The sequence below is a fragment of the Melospiza georgiana genome, chromosome 3 (genome assembly GCF_028018845.1).
Source record: "Melospiza georgiana isolate bMelGeo1 chromosome 3, bMelGeo1.pri, whole genome shotgun sequence".
NCBI lineage: Eukaryota > Metazoa > Chordata > Aves > Passeriformes > Passerellidae > Melospiza > Melospiza georgiana.
In genome coordinates this window covers 101,859,355-101,883,554 of record NC_080432.1, presented here as the reverse complement: position 1 = coordinate 101,883,554, position 24,200 = coordinate 101,859,355, and the positions used below count along the sequence as shown (strand labels likewise).

At 43.7% G+C, this 24,200-nt stretch overlaps 2 protein-coding genes across 2 annotated transcripts in view; both read right to left on the bottom strand.

The window, feature by feature from the left end:
* Window positions 1–1,041: 1,041 nt before the first annotated feature.
* BAG2 (BAG cochaperone 2) lies at window positions 1,042–9,462 on the bottom strand. The gene is made up of 3 exons (XM_058019539.1): window positions 9,272–9,462; window positions 3,330–3,439; window positions 1,042–1,902 (listed from the first exon to the last, which is right to left on the bottom strand). The coding sequence occupies exons 1-3, from the start codon at window positions 9,433–9,435 to the stop codon at window positions 1,502–1,504; spliced, it is 675 nt and encodes a 224-aa protein (XP_057875522.1). The 5' UTR covers window positions 9,436–9,462; the 3' UTR covers window positions 1,042–1,501.
* Window positions 9,463–16,563: 7,101 nt separating this feature from the next.
* ZNF451 (zinc finger protein 451) overlaps window positions 16,564–24,200 on the bottom strand; it is a 32,283-nt gene continuing 24,646 nt past the window's right edge. The window contains exons 14-15 of the mRNA XM_058020594.1: window positions 19,737–19,811; window positions 16,564–17,737 (exon numbers count right to left, since the gene is read on the bottom strand). Coding sequence (XP_057876577.1) covers window positions 17,667–17,737; window positions 19,737–19,811 — 146 coding nt within the window. The 3' untranslated portion in view covers window positions 16,564–17,666. The remainder of the gene's footprint in view (window positions 17,738–19,736; window positions 19,812–24,200) is intronic.

The following is a 24,200-nucleotide window of genomic DNA, read 5'->3' as shown; positions in this document are numbered from 1 at the left end:
GCCATGTATTTTACTGTCAAGGATTTTAATACTGTTGAACAGCTTGAAGATTTTTTTCAAGTAGAATTACAGAATTAACGTCACCAACCTTAGAAACTTCTCGCAATCTCAAAGCTGAAACTTGGACTGCATTTGAAGCACCCACCTGAAGTGCCATTTCTGCAAATTAAATGCAGTGACAGTGACCTCATAGCAGCTGAGGTTTCCAAGAAGGACAGCTCTTGAGTTTTCCTGCAGAACCCTTGAGGCCATTCAAGGCATTTAAAACCACTGAGTGTTGGCTGTGCAGGAGCCTGATGTGCAGGGTCTCACCGTGGGCTCACTCAGAGCATCCAGGTGTGACAGTCCAACTGTAACATCCGAGGCACTGCCACCAAGGCAGCTGTGCTGGGGGGCATCACTCAGACCCTCTGGGCTCCCTTCAGCTGAGCTTTAACCTGCTGCTGGCTGAGCCAGAGAGCGCCCTGCTCCCCTCAGGGCACCGCCAGCCTCGGGTGAAGTACTGCAGGGGGTTACAAAATTACAGGCACACCCTAAAATCTGCAACTCTTGACCCACAGCCACAGAGCTCAGTGATGATGCGCATCAGTTACTGTGAGTGAGAGGGTGGGAGATAAAAAACAAACCAAAAACCACTCACACAAAAAGGTGAATAACTGGATGTACAAAGTATGTTCCTACACAAGTCACAAATACAGTGTTTGCCTGGTGAGAAGTCAAAATGTTTTGCTCTGTGGCTTCAGAGATGATGCAAAAGTGGAGTAGTAGCTGACATACAGTTCCCCTTTCTATTATCTTTTAGAAAACACATCAATCTCAACAGTACAACGAGCTTGTGGGAGCAGAATGATTCACCAGGCATGGAGGGGGGATTTTGAGTCTGGTCATTTCTAGCCTGGCTGGTGATCCCTGGGACACACATGTTGCTTTTACCTTCCTCAGTTACAAGCTGGAGGTAGCTATCTCTAGAAAGTTCTGTGATCAGTTTATTCAAAGTATTTAAAAAGTGCAAAATTATAAATGGTAATGAGTAGGACACTGTGTTGTTTATGAAAATACCATAAACGGTTTATTAATTCTTTTGATTTATTGCCATAATTTGTCTTTTGTCCCCAAAAGTCTGGTTCACACACTATGTATACAGCAGAGAAAAGCTGAAATCTCATGATAGGACAAAACAACTTTAGTTTAAAAAACCCAGGAGAATGGAGGAAAGGCTAGATTTTCAGTTTCTGTCAGTTCAGCAGAAGCACAATTACAATTTGCAACAGAGCAGTATCGACTCTACAGAAGAACTGATAGCATTCCTTACTGCCAAAAGAAAATGCCAATGCTACTAAAACCCATTAAATGCTTGCACCTGGCAATCAAAGATACTTTGGTGGGTGTGGATGTGTATATACGTGTGTGCTCGTACAGAGAATTCTTGTCTTGGCTTCTGTGTGCTTTTTATGGGCACTTGCTCATCCTGTGGTTTGCCGGAAGTAGCCGGGAGGATCCGTTAATCCTGTTTGCTGTTGCAAGACTGCCGGACAGACGATTTCTGATGCTCCAGCAACGTGATGGACTTTTCAGAATTTTCCAAGTTTCTGAGCAGAGTCTCTAGGCGCCTTTTGATTTTCTTCTGATCCTCAATGGCACATCCGATGACCACGGACTGGAATTTCTGATCGATGGGTCCTGCCGGCACGTCGGACGTGCACGCGCCGTAAAGCGACATGAGGCGCATTTTGGCGTCTTCCAGATCGTCGAGGAGTTTGTTGACGATCTCGTCGATCATCTTGGTGGCGTGCAGCAGGGACTCCTGCTGCTGCGCGTTGCGGATGGTTTCGACGGAAACCTCCACCGTGAGGGTTCGGCCCATCAGGCGATTCGCAGTCAAATTGAGTTCTTCTCTCTCACCTCAATTGAAAACAAGGAAATATTCTTGGTTACGGGCAAATACTTTCCTGTGCAAATAGCATCATCAAGATACTCAAACTGCTATAACTTGACAGTAAACAATCTTTTTTTAAGTAAGTGACAATCAACAAGATTTCCAGAAGGCAGAAATGAGCTTTTTACATTTGCCCAAGTCATACTCATTTCATAGAGGCCAGTATCTGATTTGAAATGAGGCATAGGCAGCACCTTGAGTGCTGTGTCCAGTTCTGGGCCCTCAGTTTAGGAAGGACGTTGAGATGCTTGAGCACACCCAGAGGAGGGCAACAAGGCTGGTGAGGGGCTTGGAACACAAGCCCTGTGAGGAACATTTGAAGGAGCTGGGGTTGTTTAGCCTGGAGAAGAGGAGGCTTAGGGGTGACCTTATTGCTCTCTACAACTTCCTGAAGGGAGGTTGTAGCCAGGTGGGGTCGGTCTCTTCCACCGGGCAGCACTGACAGAACCAGAGGACAGTTTCAAGCTACAGCAGGGAAGGGATAGGTTGGATATTAGGAAAAAAATTTACACCAAAAGAATAATAAAGCACTGGAATGTTCTTCCCAGAGAGGTGGTAGAATCACCATCTCTGGATGTGTTTAAAAAAAGACTGGACATGGCACTTGGTGTTATAGTTGAGGTGTTAGGGCATAGGTTGGACTCGATGATCTGAGAGGTCTCTTCCAACCTCATTATTCTGTGATTCTGTGATAATTGTAAGCAATGTTTTTCCTCTGCTGACACAATGCTTGCTGTGTCGCTTTCAAGCAAAACATAGAAGATTATGAGGAAACACTGGGTAACAGAACTAGCTCATTAAGGACTTCTGTGCCTTTCTGAGAGAGAGATTTAGACCTTCCCTGAAAGCCATAAAGAGAAAACTAGATATAATAAGATGCCATGAAAAAACTGTTTTTCAATTTTCTGAAAGTATAGCAGCTTTTCAAAAATATGAGATGTAGGCTCTTGAAGAGCCAATAAACCAGCAATTTAAAGCACCTAATAATCGGGTTTAGGGAATGTATTTAAAGCTGTGAATCACACAACAACAACAATGACCTTAATCATCAGGTTCTTGCAAGCTGTACACTTTGTAGCACTCATGCCTGTCCAGTAGTCAAATCATTTTCAACTATATTGTCATCATCATCATCAATGACTCTTCCCCAGCAGAGCAATGTTAATCTTGATTTTGAAAATGTATCAGTGAACTGAGTATAGGCTTTCACATACACAGTATGAATTCAGTCAAGAAGAGTTCTCAGGATAATGAGTAACACTTCAACAGCCTCAGCTGGCTCCAATCTGCACCCTTACCAGCAGCAGAGTGCTGCTCACAAAGAGCTGCTCCCTAAAAGATGGGCTGATTAGACTTTGGGTCAGTTGCAGGGTACAGGAAAGCAGCTTCTCACCTTCACTGATGTGCCTCATATCCTGGCTGTTCTGTATATTGTGGATCATTTCAAGCAGAATTTCTTTCTCTTGTTCCATGGCAGATGCTGCATCACGGAAAGCCTCTACCCTGTACGTGGTTGAACCAAACAAAACGTTTAAATAATAAAACAGCTGTTCACCTATATTGCTGCAAAGAACTCTTATTTTAAACTTCAGCTTAGAGTAACTGCAGTCATGTTGTGGTGTGCTGTAAATGGGGTTCCTAACAAGCCTGGACTTGTTCAGTGCCCAGCTGCAACCACCAGCAAGCCAAGGTATCTCTGGGGTGATACACCACAGTTGCTGCCTTTGGCCCAGCAGCGAGGGTCAGACTGGCCCAGGCACAATCTAACTGGTAATATTGGGAGCGTTATTCCAATACAGTCAGATCTTGGTTATTCATGAAACAGATTCTCTGACTTCATGACCTTCTCTATCTTCACTTTTCAAGATTCAGTATAATTTAAAACAACAAACAGATGGAGGGGCAAACAGAAACAACAGCAATTCAATCAGACTTAAGTTTTTTATTTTACTGACAGTGCTGTTCTATCTTACTCTGTGGTTAAGCTGGGTACGCAGAGTCTGATGGTACTACAGCCCCAGAGCAGAAGCCCTGTAGGCAGCTGGCAATTATTATCAGCTGCCTAACTCGGAGAGAAAGGGACCGAGTCCCCATCAGGGAACTTGGTAATGAGGGTGGCAGCTGCAGAGACGGAGGCAGCAAGGGGCCCCGGCTCCCTGTGCAACCAGGCCAGCAGAACCCACAGAACCACCTGCACAGCAACCAGCAGCAGAACACTGCAACGCGCCAGACAACGCCCTTCACAAAGGAGAAAACCCTGCGAGGGGGACAGAGCTCACACACTTCTGTTAACAGGACAAGGCTTTCCCAACACAAGTGCTGTGCCTTGTCACTGGGAGAAGATGCTGGGCTGCCTGCTCCCACTGTCACTGGTGCTTTCCATGGAATGATGCTCACTGTAATTCACACAGGGAGGAAGCGCCTGTGGGAGCAGCTCCTATTTCTGGGCTTGCAAGGAAGCATGAAACTCAGTCCCTCCTGAAACCAGACTCCTACTCCAGTCCCATTCCTGTGCTGAAACTCACATGTAATGCAGTGAGGACAAGGGGAAAGTTCATCACAGACTGCTGTCCCTGTAACTACTGGGTCTTGTAAGTGTGTGGCTCTGTGCCCACTGCCTGCTCTCCTTGTGGCATAAAGTGCAGACTCAGCTCACCATGGGCAATGTGAAAATGCCCCATGAGAAATCTGAGTCCAGTTTCTTAATTCATGTCTTGTTCCCCATCACAGTTTTAAAGAGGGGGCTTTTGCATTCAGTCAAATAATGGAAAAGAACACTGAAGCACTCCAATGCAGCACGTTACTTGACCTGATACAAAAAGGGAAATGTATGTCCCAGTCCCTTTGCTTTTCTCTGAGACTTGAGGGTAGGGGCTTGCAGAGCCCTGTCCAAGCAGGAACAGGCTACAAGAGTTGCCCAAAACCATCAACTCTGCGTTCACAGGCTGCACAGAAAAGAGTATCATGTGAACCTGGCTGGTGGTTTGAGATGCTTGCAATGCACAGCTCAGGAGGTCTGGCTGCATCATCAGAATCCATCCATCTATCCTGAAATGTTTATGAAACCTGGCCAGAAAATGGCAAACAAACCAAAACATTGTTAAGTCTCTTAGGTGCTCTACACTCTTCAACATTGCTGGGCGCTGCCCTGAGACAGGGGTGGCTCACTGCTGTCTCCTGGGACAGGAACGGAGCTGCTGCTCCTTCCTGAAGGGAGTGACTGCAGGAAAACAGCAGCAAGAGAAAAGAGAGTGAAAGCAGAAGAACGGGAGCTTTTGAGGATATAGTCACTCTTCACATGCAGCCTGTTCATGAAATAATTTCTGTTTTACAAAATATTCAACTTAGTCAGTGAAAGCACAGGCTTCAGGCCTTGCCTTTAATGTTTTTTCTGAGGCGGAGTGGGAAAAATTAATGCAATGCAAATTCATGCCAAGAGCAAATACTTTTAATTATTATTTTGGACTGGTTAGTAAGAGCAGTGAGGCAGGTGGAGTCATTTCATACTTCAGATGTCTCCACTTTATAATTTAGGAAGTCTAGTAATATTTTTAAAATGCCTTGCCATGCCTTTAAAAAAAAACTAGTCACTGGAAAGTTGTAAATTAAAATTCTGAAGTGCAGACTTTCAATTTTGATAGTGTTTTAAAATCAGATTCTGTAAATCATTGTACTGATGTAAAAAGTAAAGTTCTGTCTTCAGGAGCTAGATCAGTCCATGATTTCCACAGGCTTTGCTGGGTCCTAAGAAGAATGTGGAAAAGCTGCATTGCAGGGATGGATCCTGAATTGGTACAGTTCTAAAGAGATGCCTAAAATATCACTGCTTCCAAAGGCCAGCTTGGTATGTGAGGTAGGACCTGAAAGCCAAATTGTCAGAATTAATGTTGCATACTGAAAAAAACCAAAAACCCAGTTCACCAACTAGAGCTTTGATTGACATTTATTTACTAAAGGTAATATAACCAAATCTTAAGAACTATTTTATTTGCAATAATTGCTATTTCAGAATTATTTTTACCATTTCCTAAACTGCAATATAGAGTGCCACACAACAATGGGACAGGGTCATTTCATAACAGTGCTCTAGTGGGGGGAAAAAAAGCCCCCCTAAAAATGGAAACCAGTCACATCAACTTCAGGAAAATAATGTGTCAGGATCACACCATGCAGTCAGTTCTCATAACTTCTTTACTAAAATGCATGGTTTCCTAACTTCACAGGTTTCTGTAAATCTTTCCTTTCCTTGTGTGGTGGACCCAAAAAAACCAGTTGGAAGATTTAAACCTCTAACAGAGGTGACTGATGTGGGAAGGGGTGGAAACACAATCCAAGTCTCAAAAAAACAACCAACCAAAGAATGAAAGGCGAAGAAAAAAGAACACAAAATCCTCATGTTTATGCCCAGGTATCAATTATTTTGATGCAGCAGTATAGTCTTTTTTCCTCAGAGATGAAAACCTCCAATCATCTTTTTACTTGGAACAATCCAAGTAAATCTGTTGCTTTGAACATCAACTAAATATTCCATCTATTACCTAACCCTGAAAAAGACATTCCTTACTTCTGATTTTCCCTGTTTGTGAGCAATTAGCTGAGCAATGCCTTTTTTTTGCTACATACCATTTACATGAGCAGAGCATTCCCCTGAGAAACAGGTGGACCAGGCTGTGCTTTTGTTTCCAGAGGAGAAACCTGACACCCTCTTTCTTAGGACAGCTGCAATAACTCTGTCCTTTAAACTACTGACTGACTTAAACAGCCCACTATTAAAGCCCACGTGCTGCAGCTTCAGATAAGTCTTCAAAGGAAACAAGAAACATCTGAGGATGGAGCAGCTTCTTTCCTGAAATGGAGCTAATCAGGCACACTGGAGGGAGACAAAACAGGGGGTTTCACCCTGGCACCCTCAGCTCCTTCAGCTGAGTGTCCACTCCCAGGTAAGCAGTTCTGTGACCACTGAAATGAATGGTGGTGGAACATGGTTGACCCAAAGAACAAGATAAAAAGTACAAAAAATGAAGCTAAAAAACACCCAGCAAGAATCTGACTTACCTCATGTATCATCACACCTAAAACTGTGTTTTCACTTAACACAACCAAGAGAACACAATGACTCATGGACAGAGCCTCTGCTCTGGCTTCCAGCTGCTCCTGAGATCCTGGCAGTCACAGCAACACCAGGGTCCAAGCCCTTCCAAGGGGCAAATGTGCCACCCGCCCCTCACCACCTCTGCCTCGGGCACTCCCTCCCAAACTGACTCCCCTTCCCTGCTCACCTTCCATGCAGAGGAAATCCCCTCTGCCAACACCCATCGGGGGGTACAGAAACACCCCATTTACTGTTGGAAAAGAAGCCCTCACAGTGGAAAGAAAGGGAGGAAAAGGAAGGCTGTTCAAACTGGAGTGTTTTACAATGGCTTTAAGGTGAAAGAGGGTAGGCTTAGATTCGCTGTCAGGAAGAAATTCTTCACTATGAGCATGGTGAGATGCTGGAACAGGTTGCTCAGAGAGGTTGTGAACACTTGGAGGTGTTCAAGGCCAGGCTGGATGGGGCTTTGAGCCACCTGGACTACTGAAAGCTGCCCCAGCCCATGTCAGGGGGCTGGAACTAGGTGACCTTTAAGGTCCCTCCTAATCCAAACCATTCTGTGATCCTGTGATTTCCAGAGGGATGAAACTTGCTTCAGAGTTCAGTTTACCTTAAGCAACTTGAGAACTGAGGATAGTTGAGGGTTTTAATTAAAGGCTGTAGTTCAGTTTGACAAATTTTCACTTATTATATTTACAAGCAACATCTTGAGGGTCTATAGCAAAACCAAACAAGCTGAGAAGGAGAAAGTTTGGACATTTTTCCTCCTGTCATTCAAATAAACTTGAAATGAAGCATGTTGATTAGTTGTGAATAGAAAAAAACATAAGAATTGAGTGACTTTTATCAAAATGGACTTTTTTTTTTCTCATTACTATTCCACGTTTAGAATTATGGCTGTCTGAAAGGACCACAGCAAACTGGGAAGTTTAATTGAGGGTTTAATTGCTGGCTAACCAAACTGTCTGCTTTGTTTCAGAGTCACTCAGCAAATCTAAAACACATTTTTGCATATTCTCATGCTAATTTCTGGATTATATATTCATCATACGCCTAGACCTGGATGTAAGCAGTGAGACTTGTTTGCAGACAGTGATTTTGTTTAGTCAAATTCAGAGAAGTCTGTAAAGGACTTCAAGGAGATTTAATCAAGCTAAGTGAAAGGCTAATATAACAGCACATCAAGTCCACTCCTGAATAATGCAAAGTAATGCAGGCAGAAAGGGGAAATAAAACTCCTGCATCCCACAGAGCTCTTTTAATTACAGGAAAGTCCTAGAAACATTCTGGGTGGTTCTGTGAAAGCTGCTGATCAATATGCAGCTGTAATGAAGGAAAGGGTGTGTTGAAACAGTACCAGAGGAGGTGAATCAGTGGCATCCTGCACATCCATCCACCTCAGAAAGGACACTATGTAATTTAGCAGAGCTGAGAGGACAGGGAAGATGATTAAAGGCAAGGTATCATCTCTCATGAGGCCAAACTGGGAAAAAAGTCAAATGGTATTATTTAGGGAACATCAAGTAGCAAAAAAAGTCAGGACATGTCTTGGCACAATGATGAAATTCACATAGCATTTACAATAATTTTGGAAAAACACATCTCAGCTGCAGAATGCAATGCTGTTCACATTTTATAGTGAAATGTTTCAGTACACCTCAGAGAGGAGGTGGGCACAAACACAACAAGAACATCCACAGCTGAACCAGTAAGTGCAAAGGGAGGTCTGGAAGACAAGACACCTCACACGCCAGCATACAGCACTGCAGCTTAAAGGCTTGCCAAAGTCTCCGAGAGCCCGAATGACACCAGGTTTTATCCTCGGACTTCCTGCACCTTCTTATAAAACACCCGCAAGTGCGGGATAGGGGCGACAGGGTGGGACAGACACGATGCACCGCGGGCTGGTACAGAGCCCGTCCCCGTCTGCCAAAGGCTCCCCACACCCCGAAGGGTCGCAAACCCGAGCAGCCCTTCGCGCTTTCTCTGAAAAACCTCACCTGTCACACATTCGTATAGACATTCCTATTTCCGTGTATTTCCAGGCCACGCTAACTCACCTTAGAGCAGCAGCTCCCATTTTTAAACTCTGCCCCCCAAGGAAGGGAGCGCTTTTTCCCTCGGTTCCCTCTGAAGCCCCACACCGCCCCCCCTCCCCGCGCCCCAGCCCGCGCTGCGGAGCCACCGCTCGGGGCCGGCCGCCTCCCGGCCCCCCCAGCGCCCGGCCCCGGCCCCGGCCGCACCTGAGCTCCAGCTGGTCCAGGTTCTCGAGCAGGCGGCTGGAGCGGTCGGCCATGGAGGTGGAGCGGTAGAAGCGGCCGCGGAGCTGCCCGCCCGACTGCTGCTGCTGCTGCGGCTGCTGCTGCGCCCCCTCGCTGGCCTTGGCGCTGATCCTGGCCTGGGCCATCCCACCCGCCGCTGCCGCCGGCGGAACCTCGCTGCGGCCGCTCCCTCCCCGCGTCCCGCAGGCGGCGGCGGCGGCCGAATGCCGGCACCTCGCTCATGGCCAAAGAAGGAGCCGCCCCGCCGCCGGCCCCCGCGGCCACCCCGCCCCCGCGCCGGGCCCGCGGGCGCCGCCTCACGCAGCGCGGCGGAGCCGCCTCGCCCCGGCCGGGGGCAACAGAGCCACCGGAGGGCCGGGCTGGGCGGGACCAGGCTGGGTCAGCCGGGCCGGCCTCCCTGCCCCTCGCCAGCGAGGGAGACTCCGCAACCTCGCTGGGCAACCTGTTCTAGTGCTCGGTCACCTCGACAGTAAAGAAGTTCTTCGTATTCAGGTGGAACTTCCCTTCCTGTGCATCAGTTTCTGCCCATTGCCTCTTGCCCTATTACTTGGCACCACGGAGAAGAGGCTGCTCCATCTTCTTGACACCCATCCTTTAGGTACGTGATCACATTGATGAGTCCCCTCTCAGTCACCCCTCCTCGAGGCTGGACAGACCCAGCTCCCTCAGGCACTCCTGGTAAGAGAGATTCTCCAGAGCCTTGGCTGAGTTACCTGCCCCAGGAGCTCCGTGTCCCTCTGGTCTCTGCCCTGAGGCCGGCTGGGCCGAGTGTCCCCTGTTGTGACCGACACCGCAGTGTCACCTGCACCTGCCCCGCGCCGCGTGTGCCTCCGCTCCTCGTGTCACGTCTGGGGCACAGAGACACCCCGGGCTGTCCTGCTCCCGCCTCCACTCCCCTTTGTGACAAAAGCAACAAAACCTGGACCGGCCAAAAGCAGCCAAAACCGCACTGAACTCTGGCTGTAGTTCAGCCAGAAGCTACAGGAGGAATAATGAGATTTTCAATATCTGTATTAACTTTGTGTGAGATGGGAGCTACTGGTATGAGGATTTGTATTCCAGAACTGGTCTATATGACTGGTTCCTTGGTTTGCTCTTTCATTAATGAAAACAAGAAAACCACAGCTACCCAAATGTTATTTTTATTTAAGGCTAATTAAACAGTAAACTGCAAAACTGAAAACAGTGGAAAGTGCAAGAAACAGGAGGAGAAAAAAATAAGGGCTTTAAAAATCCAGAAGCTTGAAAGGAGAGAAAAGTCAAACCAGAGACAACCCTTACTGCAAGCAGAACTTGAACAGAATTCCTAAAAGAAAAAATAAAAAATAGGTACTTTGGATATGCTACTTATAGTGCATCTTTCTCCTGCCAACTGCAAGAGCCCCCTACTACTTGCAGAAAAGCAGCTGTTTCACCAGCTGTAATTGTAGCATTCTACAAAAAGCTTATTGGAAAGAAAAGTGGTTTATGTTCTCTTTTTATGCCAGAGAGAAAAGATGTATGTATTTCATGGTAGCCAAGGTAGTGGATCTACATCTAGTAATGACTTGTCCCAAGAACATATTTAATTTGCCTGTGTGAAATGGCACCTTCTCTCTCACAAGCACCAGCAATTCAAGTCACACATAAGTTTTACTTGCCACTACTGTGAGTATTTAAAAAGGAATTTGCTTATCCCAAAAGATGAGGTTTGGGCAAATACCCCATGGCTCCAACAGACCAATTTTTGGCACCCAGCTAAGAGGGATTTTGTTGCACAGGGATACTGTTTTGTATGCTTATCCTGCTGTGATTCAAAATAGCTGTTTTCTCAGGCTTGTCCATTCAGAATGATATCATGTCCCAAGTACTCTCGTTAAATTAATTGCCTGAGTTTTCTTTGTTTTAGGTGGTTGGATAAGCAAGGCTTATTGCCTGTGAGCTCATGGAAATAGCTTCATTGGAACAAATGTTCCATCCATCTCTCCACAGGCTCTACAGAAGATAATTAAAAACCATTTCCCACCCCAAACAGAATCCATTTGTAGCCATGACACATAGTTTGCTACCATTTGTTTCCTGGGATCCTTCTATTGTTCCCATGCCAATTTATTAAGCATCAATTAGATTTAGTTTAAAATTAGAAATCAAAGTAGCTGCACAGCTCTGAACATTTTTTTCCTACACAGGTAAACGGGTTTAATTCCACAAGTTACAACTGGATCAGAGGCACAGAACAGCTTTAAATGTCCAAATGTATCACACTTGACTTAAGCTCTTTAACAGCTAAAGGACACTTTACATGGGAAGGAAGAATAGCAAAACTGTGAAAACAAAATGAAAATTTAAAAGCAAAAATGGTCTTCCAGGACAAGTCTTGAAATTATTGCCTGTAAAAACTGGGATATTTCCCTTTCAGAGACTTGGAAGAACCTTGAAAACTGCTTTTCCTGCTCTCTAGAGTAGATTGGCCCCCATCCCCTCTATTTTTGCATAGGTATGTAAAGGGACAATTGGCATAACTTTTCCAAAATAATAACTGGTTGGTCTAGAAAGATTGGGGTCCATCTCTGCAGGAAGGAAACTGATTCACAGCTGAATTGAGGGAATTTTGAGGACACAAAGGCAGGAATTGGGTCCTTTGGGGAGGCAAGCAGGAGGAAGGGCCCCCACACATGAAACAAGGCACATATTTCATTCTCCTCCTTGCCATGAGTGGTGAAGCACAATCAGGACTGCTGGTGATGCCATGCTAACATCCCTGTCCCCACATCTGTGGTCATGTGAAGGACTGCACAGCCCTGCTCTGGCTATAGGCACCAGCAAAAACATGAGGAGAGGGTGTGTGTCCCATTGTTCCTGCATTCCCATCACAGCAGCGAAAACACTGGCTGTCTCTTGTTTAAACTACAGCCTTGTAAAAAACGGGTGCTGATTGCAAAACAGCAATGAACAGAAGTCTCATTCACACGCACAGAATCCCTTGAGACAGCAGAAAGAGCAACATTCCCAGGTCTCAGACATCTGAAGTACCCGTACAAGTCCCAGAGCCAGGGAGATGACCTACACCAAAAGCACTGCAAATTGTAACACTACTAAATAGCACCTTAATTCCAGCTTTGCCTTATTTCAAACCCTGATATATACCTTGTCACATACCCTAACACATGAGCTGTCATGGAACAGGATCAAAGAGAAAGTCCACACCCAAGAAATGCCATGCAGGATTATTTTCCTGCCTTCACCTACAGGAACTTAGTATTTTCAAGTTGAAACATGGGAAATTTAGGTTAGTTACTAGGAAGAAATTCTTTTCTGTGAGGGTGGTGAGGGCCCTGGAACGGGTTGTCCAGAGAAGCTGTGGATAATTCATCCCTGCAAATGCGCAAGGCCGGGTTGGATGGGACTCTGACCAACCTGGTCTAGTGGGAGCTGTTCCTCTCCACAGCAGGCTGGAACCAGATGATTTTAAGGCTTCTTCCAACCCAAACCATTCAGTGGTTAAGAACTTCCTTGTGCACAGGTGTTCTGCAAACACAACGGTTCCCAGACATGGCTGAAGGATGCATCCATGGCTCAGGCCAGCCAACCAAAACCAGCCTGCAGTCTCCCCAGCACCGCAACAATAACGATAAAGATGGGCCAAGCTGACACTTCAGGGTATGTTTTCAATCAAAATACATGTCTGCTATCACAGTAGGCTGCCCCCTCACTTCACACCTGCTGAACCTGTCCTGCTGTGTCTTTTCTGCTGTTCTAACCAATGCTAATTAAACCTAGCCCTGGGTTTGCCTCTACATGCTGCACTTGTTTTACTGTGTGGGCAAGCGCTGAGGTCCCAGGCCTGTTAGAAGTGTGAATGAAGCCCTCTGTCTCAGGAGCAATGTGAGAGCTGCTGTGACCATTTTGGGGCATGCAGCCGTTCATTCTCACTGGAGCAAAACTGACAATTTAATGAGCCAGTGCATTCTGTACAGCTGAAGATGCTTGGTGGATTGACAGTGGAGCTCTGAGCAAAAAACCAAAGGAAAGGACTACCAGAAATTAGGGTATTGCAGTCAGTGAAAGCCAATTTGCACAGATTTACAAAGGGAACTTTATATTAAATTTCCATGCACGCAGAGCTTTGCTGTTCAAGTACACACTTGGCATGTTCTTGCCATTTGCCATAAATGTTCTGACTTGCTTACATTCACTTTTAGAATTATCTCAGGCTGTATTATTTGACCCATATTGTTACTACTGAGCACCAAACCACTTGAACTAAGAATTTCTACAGGAAACTTGAAGGAGTTTAGAAGTACTAAAGAAAAATGCAGATGCAGACTTTCATAAAGCTGCTTAGCTGGAAAGAATTGCCAGAAAGTATATTTGTGCTAATGTAAGCCAATTTTTCTGAATTAATTTTGAAATAATTCATCATTCATCCTCCTCACCTCCTTCCAATTTACAGCAGTCTCTGTAAACACAGCCAGGACACTGCTAGCAGATGATAGAACACTTTCCTTTTAAGAAAGACGATGGCGTAACTTCATACCTCTATAAACTTCACTATATTTGGTAAAGATTTCATAAAGGTTTGCATTCCATGACCACTACAGGAGCAGTGGTGGTCATTTCTGTATTCCTTGAAGAGCTACGAAAACTAACCCACCACCCAAAACATATATAAAAGGCAAGTATCTTAGAGTCAGCTAATGTCTCTCTTTTTAATATTATTAAATAACAGAAGCAACGAGGCAGATAAAACAATTCAGTGCTCCAGTGACTCTAGTAACAGTTGTACTGGCTTATTTGGCATCTCACCTTGTCTCTGAATATGACCAAAAAGGGATTTTGTTTTGTAAGAATGTGGCACAAAAAGTACTAAAGAATTAAGAGCCTTATCTCTCAAGTTGTCACAATTTCAGTTTTACAAAACTTAACACATGCACCATACAGAAATTAAAAGCACTGAGATGAACAGCTTGTGGTAGTCAGGGAGAGATTAGACTTCTTCCTCATTAAAGATAAATACAAAGAAGCACAACTGAATTACTTTAGGCTAATGAAGGATGAACTCAAACATCACCACAAAAGTAAATGCTCTTGAAAAGGGCAGACAAATGATTTCTAGTACAAATGTGCTGGGCAAGCCCCTTTTAACAGACAGGTTGTGCTTGTAAATGCAGGCAGATTTCTCAGCATGTGAAGGACAAACCTCAAAAATTTCAGCCAGTTAAACAAGACTCACCAGACAAAACCATTGAATTCTGAAACACATTTACAAGACAACTTTTCTAGCTGAAGGTGTTCAACTACAAGATGCTGGTGAGTAACAAGTCACATGCCTGTACATGCAGTGTTTTAAGAATCTGATTTTCTCTGTTCTTCTGGAAACAGAAGTATCACAAGCCTGCGATGGCAGAAAATTTCACAAAGAAAAATGTGAGTTAAAATAGAACCTCAAAGAGACCAAAATTTTCTTCAAAATGAGGCCAAATTTCAGGATGTTGCTAATTCTGAAGACTACTGCTATAAAAATAACAGAGAAACTAGAACTGTGATTAGTTGTTTTATAAAAGCCAAGGCAGCAATGGTTGAGAATTGCCATTTGTTTTGGTAAGCAGATGACAAGGCCAACACAATGTTTTTAATAAGTGGAGCTTCAGGTATACGGAATGTGTGTGCACACAGGATTTTTTTTTTTTTTTTAATGCAACCAATTAAGTCATTGCCCATCAGGTACAAGCAAATTTAAATTTATGACAGAATAAAATGTTATTAAAAAAAGTACATAATCAAATTCTAACATAGCAGAATCTGGAGAAGACAATCTATCCAGGTTTTAAACAGTGTTGAGCCAAAGAACTTTCTCAGACCAAAACACCTTTTCATGTGAAAGGAATTGGAAACTTCAGGATCTATATGGGAAAAAAACCTGCCCAAAAACTTGTATAACTTAGAAGGAGATGTTTTTGAGGATAAAAGTTGTTTTCTGTTTCATTCAGTCCTTTAACAGAAGCACTAGGAAAAAGTGGGAAGAATTCTGGAAGTGATTTAAGCTAAAGACAGTAGTAAATTAAATAGCTAAAGACAACTCAAAATCTCCCAAAATAGGGCTCCCTCAGCAGCAGTATGACTACACACCTGAATTTTATCATGAGTACAATTAATCCAAGACTGGCAGTAGGAAAGCAAGCAATAGACACCAGGGGAAACTGTAGGATTGTGTGTTTTATACAGGCTTTGTTGTAAAGTTGGTTATTTTTTATAAATTGAGATTATGGTTTGACCCTCGGTTCCCCCCATGTTCCTCCCTCACAATGGTTTGTCCCTGAGTTGTTTGTCCCTTGTTTTCCCGCCAGTGACCTGCCTGTCAAAGTAACTGATCCCCTGGTCCTTCCCTTTATATCCTTATAAGTTTATCTCCTCCCTCCCGGAGCTGCCCAGTTTCCTGTCCATCATTGTAACCACCCCCCCCCCCCCTTTATTTCAAGAAACTTGTACGTCAGTTATCCCTTACTGAAGAGATGATTTGTCTCCTGAGCCTTTTCCCTCCCCTATGCAATCCTTATTGGTTCAGTTGTGTCCCTCACTCCTCCCCAGGGCTTCGTGTATTGGTTCCCTCGTGTCTCCTCCTCCTGTCAGGCCCATCCCCTTTATCAGTGCCTCCCCGAACAGTTCTGTGTCTGGCACGGTCACTGGGTCTGCCCGGGTCAATGAAGCGCCGTGGTACCCGTACGAGTATCCGCTCTCTCCTCCTTTCCTTGGCAGTCCCGCTCTCGCCTGCGCCCCCACGCCGCAGACAGCACCGCCGCCCGCGGTTCTTGCAAGAACCTGCGAGTGGCGGAGGCCGCGGTCTCCTCGTAGCCGGCACCCGTCAGCTCCTGTGGCTGCGGGACGAGGCTACACAACACCACTAAAGGTCCAGTTCACCTTGTAACACTTGGGAGTCACGCTCAAATGCACTCTTAAGTATCCCAACTATTTTCTGGCATTTGAACAGTTTCTTCAAGCTGTATGACTGCTACTGAGTGCTAGATACCTCAGCAGAGTCTTCCTTCATGCTGCTTGCTTCAGAGATAGCGTTTATATCAGAGTGATGATTAGAAATAAACCAGTGTCAGTCTTCCAGCTTTTCTAACCATGATGACAAACAGCTGTAGTTACACTGACACTCTGGAACAGTGAGAAAATCCAGCCTTACCCACACCATATTCTCCACAAAATGTATCTATTTCCATAATGAGTATTTATGGATACAGCAGGTAGAAGCAAACTCACAAGGTGAGTGAATCATAGAAAAGAATTAGGCTGGCGTTTTATTACACTGAGAATTCTTACTGATTGACAGCAGTCATTAACTGAAGGATAACAGGCTGGTAAAGCTGGACAGTTTGCATAGGTATTTTTAAACAAAACTGAGAAAGATTACAGATAAATTTAAACACAAATAATTTCACTTAAAGTAAGGACAGTACAAAAATAATTAGCACATTTACATCCATTTATCCAATGCCACCTCTTCATGAGCAGAAGAGAGCAAAGACCATAGTATACAGAAATATTACAGTTTAAATCTTCTCACATGTAGTCCAAACAGAAACTAGAAAGTTTATTTAGATTCTGTTCCCTTAAAAGGTTGCTCCTGCTTCAGGTAAGGGAGAGCCATCAAACTCTCATTTGATGACTCAAATGAAGTCATCAAACCTTAAGCCATCAAATCCAAATACTCTACCACTTGAAAAAAACAAAACATATTTATAAAAGTGAAGTTGGTAAACTACAGCCTGTGGTTCTGATTCAGACATTTATAACAAACAGGACAGAGAGAAAATCATGGCCTATGAAGTAAAACCAGCCACAGGCAAGAGTTAAGCCATATGTTCAACAACCCTGGGATCTAAGCTTCTCTTTATAACAAGATTAGCCAGGCAAATCTGAGATAACTGGAGTTTACTATTTTTATCTGCTGCAAAGACCACATGAAAAAGTAAATAAAGACAATTACATTTTGTGACCAAAAAAAATTAAATACAAGAACCAATTTAAGAAAAGAAACCCCAACAACCAGGAACCCCAAAATACCTAGTAAGACCAGCCTACTAATTAGGCAACAATTTCCAACTGCTAAATTGTAGAGATTTAGTCATCACCCCTTAGAAACAAATATGAAAAGGCTTAAAATTCTTTTTTTATCAAACATAACATATTGCTGTGAATATGAATAAACTCCAGCTGTTCACCAATATGACAGAGGGCATCAGATTATTAATCTAACAATTACAGACATTTCAAAAGTGGTATTTTTGAACCCTTGTAAATAGATGGAACAAGCTTCCATTTTTGTGAGCAGTTCTGATAGCATGGTGTTAGTGTACTGAAGTATCTTCATTTACATTTCCTCAAGGCTCCTTTTGATAGCTTCTTGCAGTTCTGCATCTTGCAGTTCTGTGTCTTGCAGTTCTGCATAAATAAAAAAATAGTATAATGTCAAACTGCAATTGATAACTAGACATAAACACAACTACCTTAATATTACTACATAAACCATGAACTTATTTCTGTGGGTAATGTCAGCAGACTGCAAAAAACCCTTAAGAAACAGATGAAAATATTTCCCCTCCTTGTTTTATGCTATCTTTTCAACACTGCAAAATGTGGAAAACAACTCTATAACTTTTCACTGCCTTAACCAGGAGCAGCCCAATGATTAGTTTAAAACTATAATTGTAACTCTGTATTTACTGGTCAAACTAAAAGCAAGATTAGAACCCTTATATATGCACCAAGAAAAATAAACAAAATATTAAAAAACCCCAATGTAAACACATAACAAGCAGAGAGGTTTCAGTATTTTCATTCCAGTTCCTTATCCAGAGATATGCCCATACCTACATTCTGACATGGCAGCAGTGTTGTCACTCTTACCAGGTAAGCCAGACAAGTAGATAAAAAGTCAATCTCAGCAGTGAGAATAGTCTAGATCAGAGCTGTTACAGTTTTGGTGGTGAGGAGAAAAATTGCATTGCACTCATCTGACTTCCTAACCATCTCAAACAACTTTCATAATACTCAAAAAAGAAACTGTTTTTGCATTACATTTAGGTTGTTTTGGGCACTAATTGCTTGGTGTTAGTGATCAAATAGCATAAATTTGACAAGGTTTGTACACACAGCAAATATTAATATAAATAATATAGCTGGAAAAATTAAAGCAGCTTTCAGACACACTGTCATTCCTGAATTATTTATCTTCTGCTTTAGGAGGACACAAGCACATCCTATTAAAAAAAAGGATTTGTCTATTCTTATGAAAAAGTAAATAGAATTTTAAAACTTTAATAACTGTTGGGCTGTTTTATGCAAGGCTGAGATTTGGAACAGAGATCACTGGCTGCTCTCTCATGCATCTGGACTTTCCTGTAATGTCCAGAACTACTGATAAAGTAAGAGTTGCTTAAAGAAAAATATTACATGCTCACAGGAACAAACAAAACCAAACAAAGACCGAAAACCATCTGCTGACAACTGCTTGCATTAAAATATGTTATTTAGCCACTAAGCCTGTAAAAAAGTACAGAATAAGGTCCAAGCTGTGACTCATCTGCAGCCAGGCTGCTTCATAAGGTCAGGTGCCTCTGCACTGCAGCATCAGAAGTGGGACCTCCTGCGTGTACCAAATGCCACTGCTATCTATCCCAGTACTGGGGTGGGGGGCCTGAATGCACCCAACTTTCAGTGCTGGAGATGAATGCTGGACATTTAACTACAGTGTTTAGTAACAGCTGGTAAACTTAAAACTGAATAACTTCTGGGAACATAAGATTGAGTAATCAGTTTTATCACAGAGCTTGTACAACTTTTTTAGTTTATTTCCATTAGGTGGAGGGGCAGAATCAAGTCTTTAACAGTAAGTTATTCTCGAAGTACATTGTGGTCTGTCACCAAAAATGCATGACTACACTGAACACCACCAGTAAGCTCAACAGCAAAAGGATGAAAACAGTTTCAAATAATGTAAGATAGGATGTGAGTGGACAGATGTGATGCTGATTCAACCTTGTGCATAACTCTACAGCTCTTTTAGGAGACCAGGGTGCTTTATTGTGAAATGATATCTAATCTTGAATTATTTATTTAGAAGTTCAGTTTAGTCAATAGTTCTGCTCTGAGACAACACAGTCATATTAAACTGGTACAAAGTGAACTCAGTCAAGTCTTTAACTGAGTGGTACCCTGTGGTGTCCAATGAAATAGATTTTTAGTTTGATGGCATACTTTTCAGGTTACGAACTTTTTATACTTAACTCATAACAGCATTCTTCACTACTCAAGACTGCCCAACATAATTTAGAGAGTATTCCTAAGAGGTCACTTGCTGTAAAACTGGTTGTAAGTTCAGTTTCTCTATCTTCCATAATTAATAGTGATCTTGAACACAGAAAAGTAAAAATTGACAGACCTTCTCCTTTCTTTGTTTCTTCTAAGCTCCGCTTCAGTGTTTCTTTCATATCTTCATCCTCTTCACTATCTGAACCTTAAATGCACAAATGAAATAAATGACATTGCTTCTAATAAAGATATTAACAGCCTTTCTTGCATTTCTCTTACTGTAACACCAACTGATTTGAAGAGTACACTTGTTATGATCTAAAAAAATCAAGATAAAAATACATTCCAGTGGTAGTTTAAGACAGCAACTCAGGAGAAAGTTATTTTTCAGCTACCTCCTTCCCTTTGTCCCCACAATCTAGAGGCAGATTGCTTCAATTTTTTATTATGGTAAAGCAGCAACAAGAAATAATAGGTGCAGAAGCTGCTGTGTCAACTGCATTTGTGGGGGGTTTGGTAATATTCAGTTATTAAAAATGACTCACTTTCTATAAATTACTCACTTTCTATAAAATATATCAAGGATTTAATTATGGGAAGAAGTGCCTTAGTGTGTCTCTGCCTACACATGACTGTAGCTGTGCTTTATTCCCCAAATACTGCATTTGAACAATGGAGTGCTAAAACTCAACTGAGCAGTGCAATCCAGCAGATGTTGCTGTTCAAGTCTCATATAAGCAGAAGGTTGATAGATTTAGTTAAATCAGTTCATTCATCACAACCCAGCCCAGCCAAAACTCCACAACCTTTCCCTTTCTTAATAACACTCTGCACAAGGCTGGTTTCCAGCTCCAGCAGAACAGCTTTGTTTTGAAGTGTCTAGTGTACCTGAAGTGGTGAGGGGTTTGGTTGGTTGGTTTAGTTTTTTCTTGGTTGTTTTTTCCCCATGAAACAGAGGCACAGTGAAGTACAGGTTAAAAGCCAAGCCAATGAGTCACGTTATGCATTCATGCTCCTGCTACAGGCTATTGCTATTTTGGGAGATGGTCTCTGTAATGAGGTCTTACAGTATTAGCAATCAACAAGGTCTCCTGCAGTCATACCAACAGAAGCACTCCCCTTAAAGTCATCACATTTATTAATACATCTGTATACTTCTGATTACATCAACCAACAAAGAACTTTCTGATATGGCCATCTAATTTACTGACTGTGTGACTTCTGGCATTTTGAATTACCCAACTTAGTTATTCAAATTGTCAGGTAAGCTTCCAAAATTTGTTTTCCAACCTCTGACACACCACCTGTTTGAGCAGAACCTTGCTGACTTTCCCAATTCCAGGAATAAAAATTCCAACAGCTGGTGTCAAAGAGTGATCAGCAGCCCAAAAATAGGCCAGAAATAGATAATTTAAATGGTATTTCTCCACTTGGCAGACTGGCTGTGAACTCTTTTTGGGGCTGCCTACTATTTCTGAGCAGACGAGATACTAATTCTGACATCATTTTCCAAAGCAAAGCAAAGGAAAGAAAAATCCACACCCCCTCATCCCCCACAGCAGTCACTACAATTACTAATGAAAGGGAGCAAAAAGCACAAAGGAAAAGCTTTTTGCCAGTGGCTTCTCCCTAATTAACTATCCTTTTAATCTTCCAGCCTGGAAGACATGTCAGACCACTTTAAAAAGTTTTATACCTGTTAGAGGTGGAACAGTTGAAGCAATCACTCCCTAACTCAATTCTTGGCTTAGTACACATGACATAAAAACACTTCCAGGGATGGGGCACCCACAGCTTTTCTGGGCAACTGGTCAAGTGCCTCACTACCCTCAAAGTAAATAATTTCTTCCTACCATCTAATCCAAATCTTCCTTCTTTTAGTACAAAATCATTCCTCCTTGTCTTGTCACTATCTGCCCACATAAAAAGTCCTTTTTTATAAGGCCTCTTTAAATACTGGAAGGCCACAATGTGGTCTCCTCAGAGCCTTCTCTGCTCCAGGATGAACAACCACAACACTCTCAGCCTTTCTTTCCAGCTCTCTGATCATCTTTGTGGCCTGCTCTGGACCCACTTGAACAGATCCATGACTTTCTTGTGCTGAGGACCCAGAACTGGACACAGCACCCTTGTGGGGTCTCATGAAGCCGGAGCAGAGGGGCAGAATCCCCTCCCTTGACCTGCTGGCCACTCCTCTTTTGATGCAGCCCAGGATGCCATTGGCCTTCTGGGTTGTGACTGCACACTGCTGGCTCATGTCCAGCTTTTCATCCAATGGACCCCCCAAGTCCTTCACTGGTCTGTTCACATGCAGCTCTTCTCCCAGGCTGTATTCATGTCTGGAATTATCCCCAGCCAGGTGCAGCACCTTGCACTTGGCCCTGTGGAACTTCCTGAGGTTCTCATGGGCCCACTTCTCAAGTTTGTCCAGGTCTTCCTGGATGACATCCCATCCTTCAGGTGCAACTGCACCACTCAGCTTCATGTCATCTGCAAACCTGCTGAGGCTGCCCTTGATTCCACTGTCCGTGTCACCAGTAAAGACACCGAAAAGCACTGGTCCCAAGGCAGAGTCCTGGGGGATCACCATCTGTCACCAGCCTTCACTTGACATGGAGTCACTGACCACAGCTCTCTGGCAATGTCCATCCAGCCAATTCCTTATCCACCAACAAGTCCAGGCAGATATCACAGCCTTCCCTTGTCAAGCACTGCAGTTGCTCCATCATAAAAGGCCACCAGACTGGTCAGGCAATGTCACAGAATGGTGGAGATTGGAAGGGACCTCTGAAGTCATACTGTCCAGCCTCCCAGCTCAGTCAGAATCATCTACTGCCCAGGACTCTGTCCAGATAGCTTTTGAGCAGTACTCAAAAGACAATGCAGCGGGGAGCTCCAAACTTGTTAGATATGACCTTACTGAGTAAAGTGAAAGTATCATCTTCCTCAACCTACTGGCAACAATCTTCCTAATGCAGCCGAGGGTACTGTGGGACCTCTCATCCACCAGAGCACACATTAGCTCACAGTCAACCTGCTGTCCACCAGGACCACCAGGTTCTTCCCTACAAAGCCATTTCCCAGCTGGCTTACTCTTGCTCAGCATATATTGATGCTTGGGGCTGTTTCTCCCCAGATGCTGAAGACTGCACTTCCCTTTGTTGAACTTCATGAGATTCACTGTGAGTCCACTTCTCTCCTGTCAAGGTTCCTCTGGATGGCAGCACAGTTCCTGTGGTGCACCAACTGCCACTCCCAGTTTTGTGTCATCAATACACTTGCTGTAGGTATACTCTGCCCCATCATCTAGGGCATTAACAGGCATTAAAAAGGATCAGCCCCTGTACTGGGACACAGCTGGCTCCTGACCTCCATGCCACGGATCACCATGTCCCAGGTCTGGCGGTTCAGTCAGCTTTCAATCCACCTCAGTTTTCTCATCCAGCCCACACTTCATCAACATACACTGCTGAAACTGCTGGCATCTTCTAATGATGAGATGCCACAGCTGGCATCTTCTAATTTTGAGAAACCAGGTATGTCTGGTCTCTTGTTAAAATCCTTTGCACATGCTATAGCTCCCAACTCCTTTGGTGTCAGAGGAAAAGCAGCTGCCCGGTTTCAGAGGCAAGAGATCTTAAGATCTCTTGTACTCTTCTCTAGTACATTTTGTCAAATACACATCAGGTAAGAACCTGTGACTGTACCTGTTCTTTCAAAAGAAATCCTACTGCTCATTACTGGCCTCACATACTGACATATTCCTACTGGAAGAATGAGAAAACAGGAAGGCAAACTCCAGATGAATTTAGAGCTCAGAGTGATTTTTTGCATCTCATGTCTCTGAGAAACCTCTTCTGGGGAGAGACTGGTAACTTTCACAGAATGTAAGCGCCACCCACTGTCCTGCCATCAAAGCACCCCAGCCTGAGTTTGGATTAGCTGCCCATACAGCTCAGGGTAACATCCCCCCACTGTATCTTATTCTATATCCTGCCACTAATCATCTTCTTTTGCAACCACCTCAGTTACCACCAACCCTTTCATAATTTCCATCAGGACTCAACTTTCCTTCCTCAGCCCTCCTCCTGCTCCCTTACCACACAACACACCTCTTGTCTCCTGTACAGTCTCACTCCCCACCTCCACTTCCCTCCCGAAAATACTCCTTCTCTTAGTCTTTTCAGTAACTCCCCATCTCACCTGCCCCTTTCCCATTCCAATGTACAGTGGCATTCACATCACACTGTCTCTCCAACCACTGACCCTTCTTCTCTTGCAGCTGCTGTCTGGAGTTTTTGCTACCTTATGGATACAATTTTTTAACTCAGTCAGGATCCCAGGAATTACTTAGCCAAAAGCTTTAGATCAGTACCCCACCCTTATCTTTGTAGCAATCACATTTGGTATGTGTGACCATGCTGCCTTTAAAACACTTTCCCTGGATTCTAGAATCTTGTTTTTTATTCCTTTTTTCATATGCCCCTGAAAGATCCTTCCCACATACTCCTCCCCAATACTTACTGCTCTAATCTCTGTTCATATTGTAAATGCAAGTACAGCTACTCCCTGCTGAGGGTTACCACCATACAAG

Coding starts and splice junctions, on each gene's coding strand:
- BAG2 (XM_058019539.1), bottom strand. CDS start 9,435: ATGGCCCAGGCCAGGATCAGCGCCAAGGCCAGCGAGGGGGCGCAGCAG. Junction 3,440..9,271: donor CTGGACCAGCTGGAGCTCAG/GTGCGGCCGGGG, acceptor AACCACGTACAG/GGTAGAGGCTTTCCGTGATG. Junction 1,903..3,329: donor TATGAGGCACATCAGTGAAG/GTGAGAAGCTGC, acceptor TTTTCAATTGAG/GTGAGAGAGAAGAACTCAAT.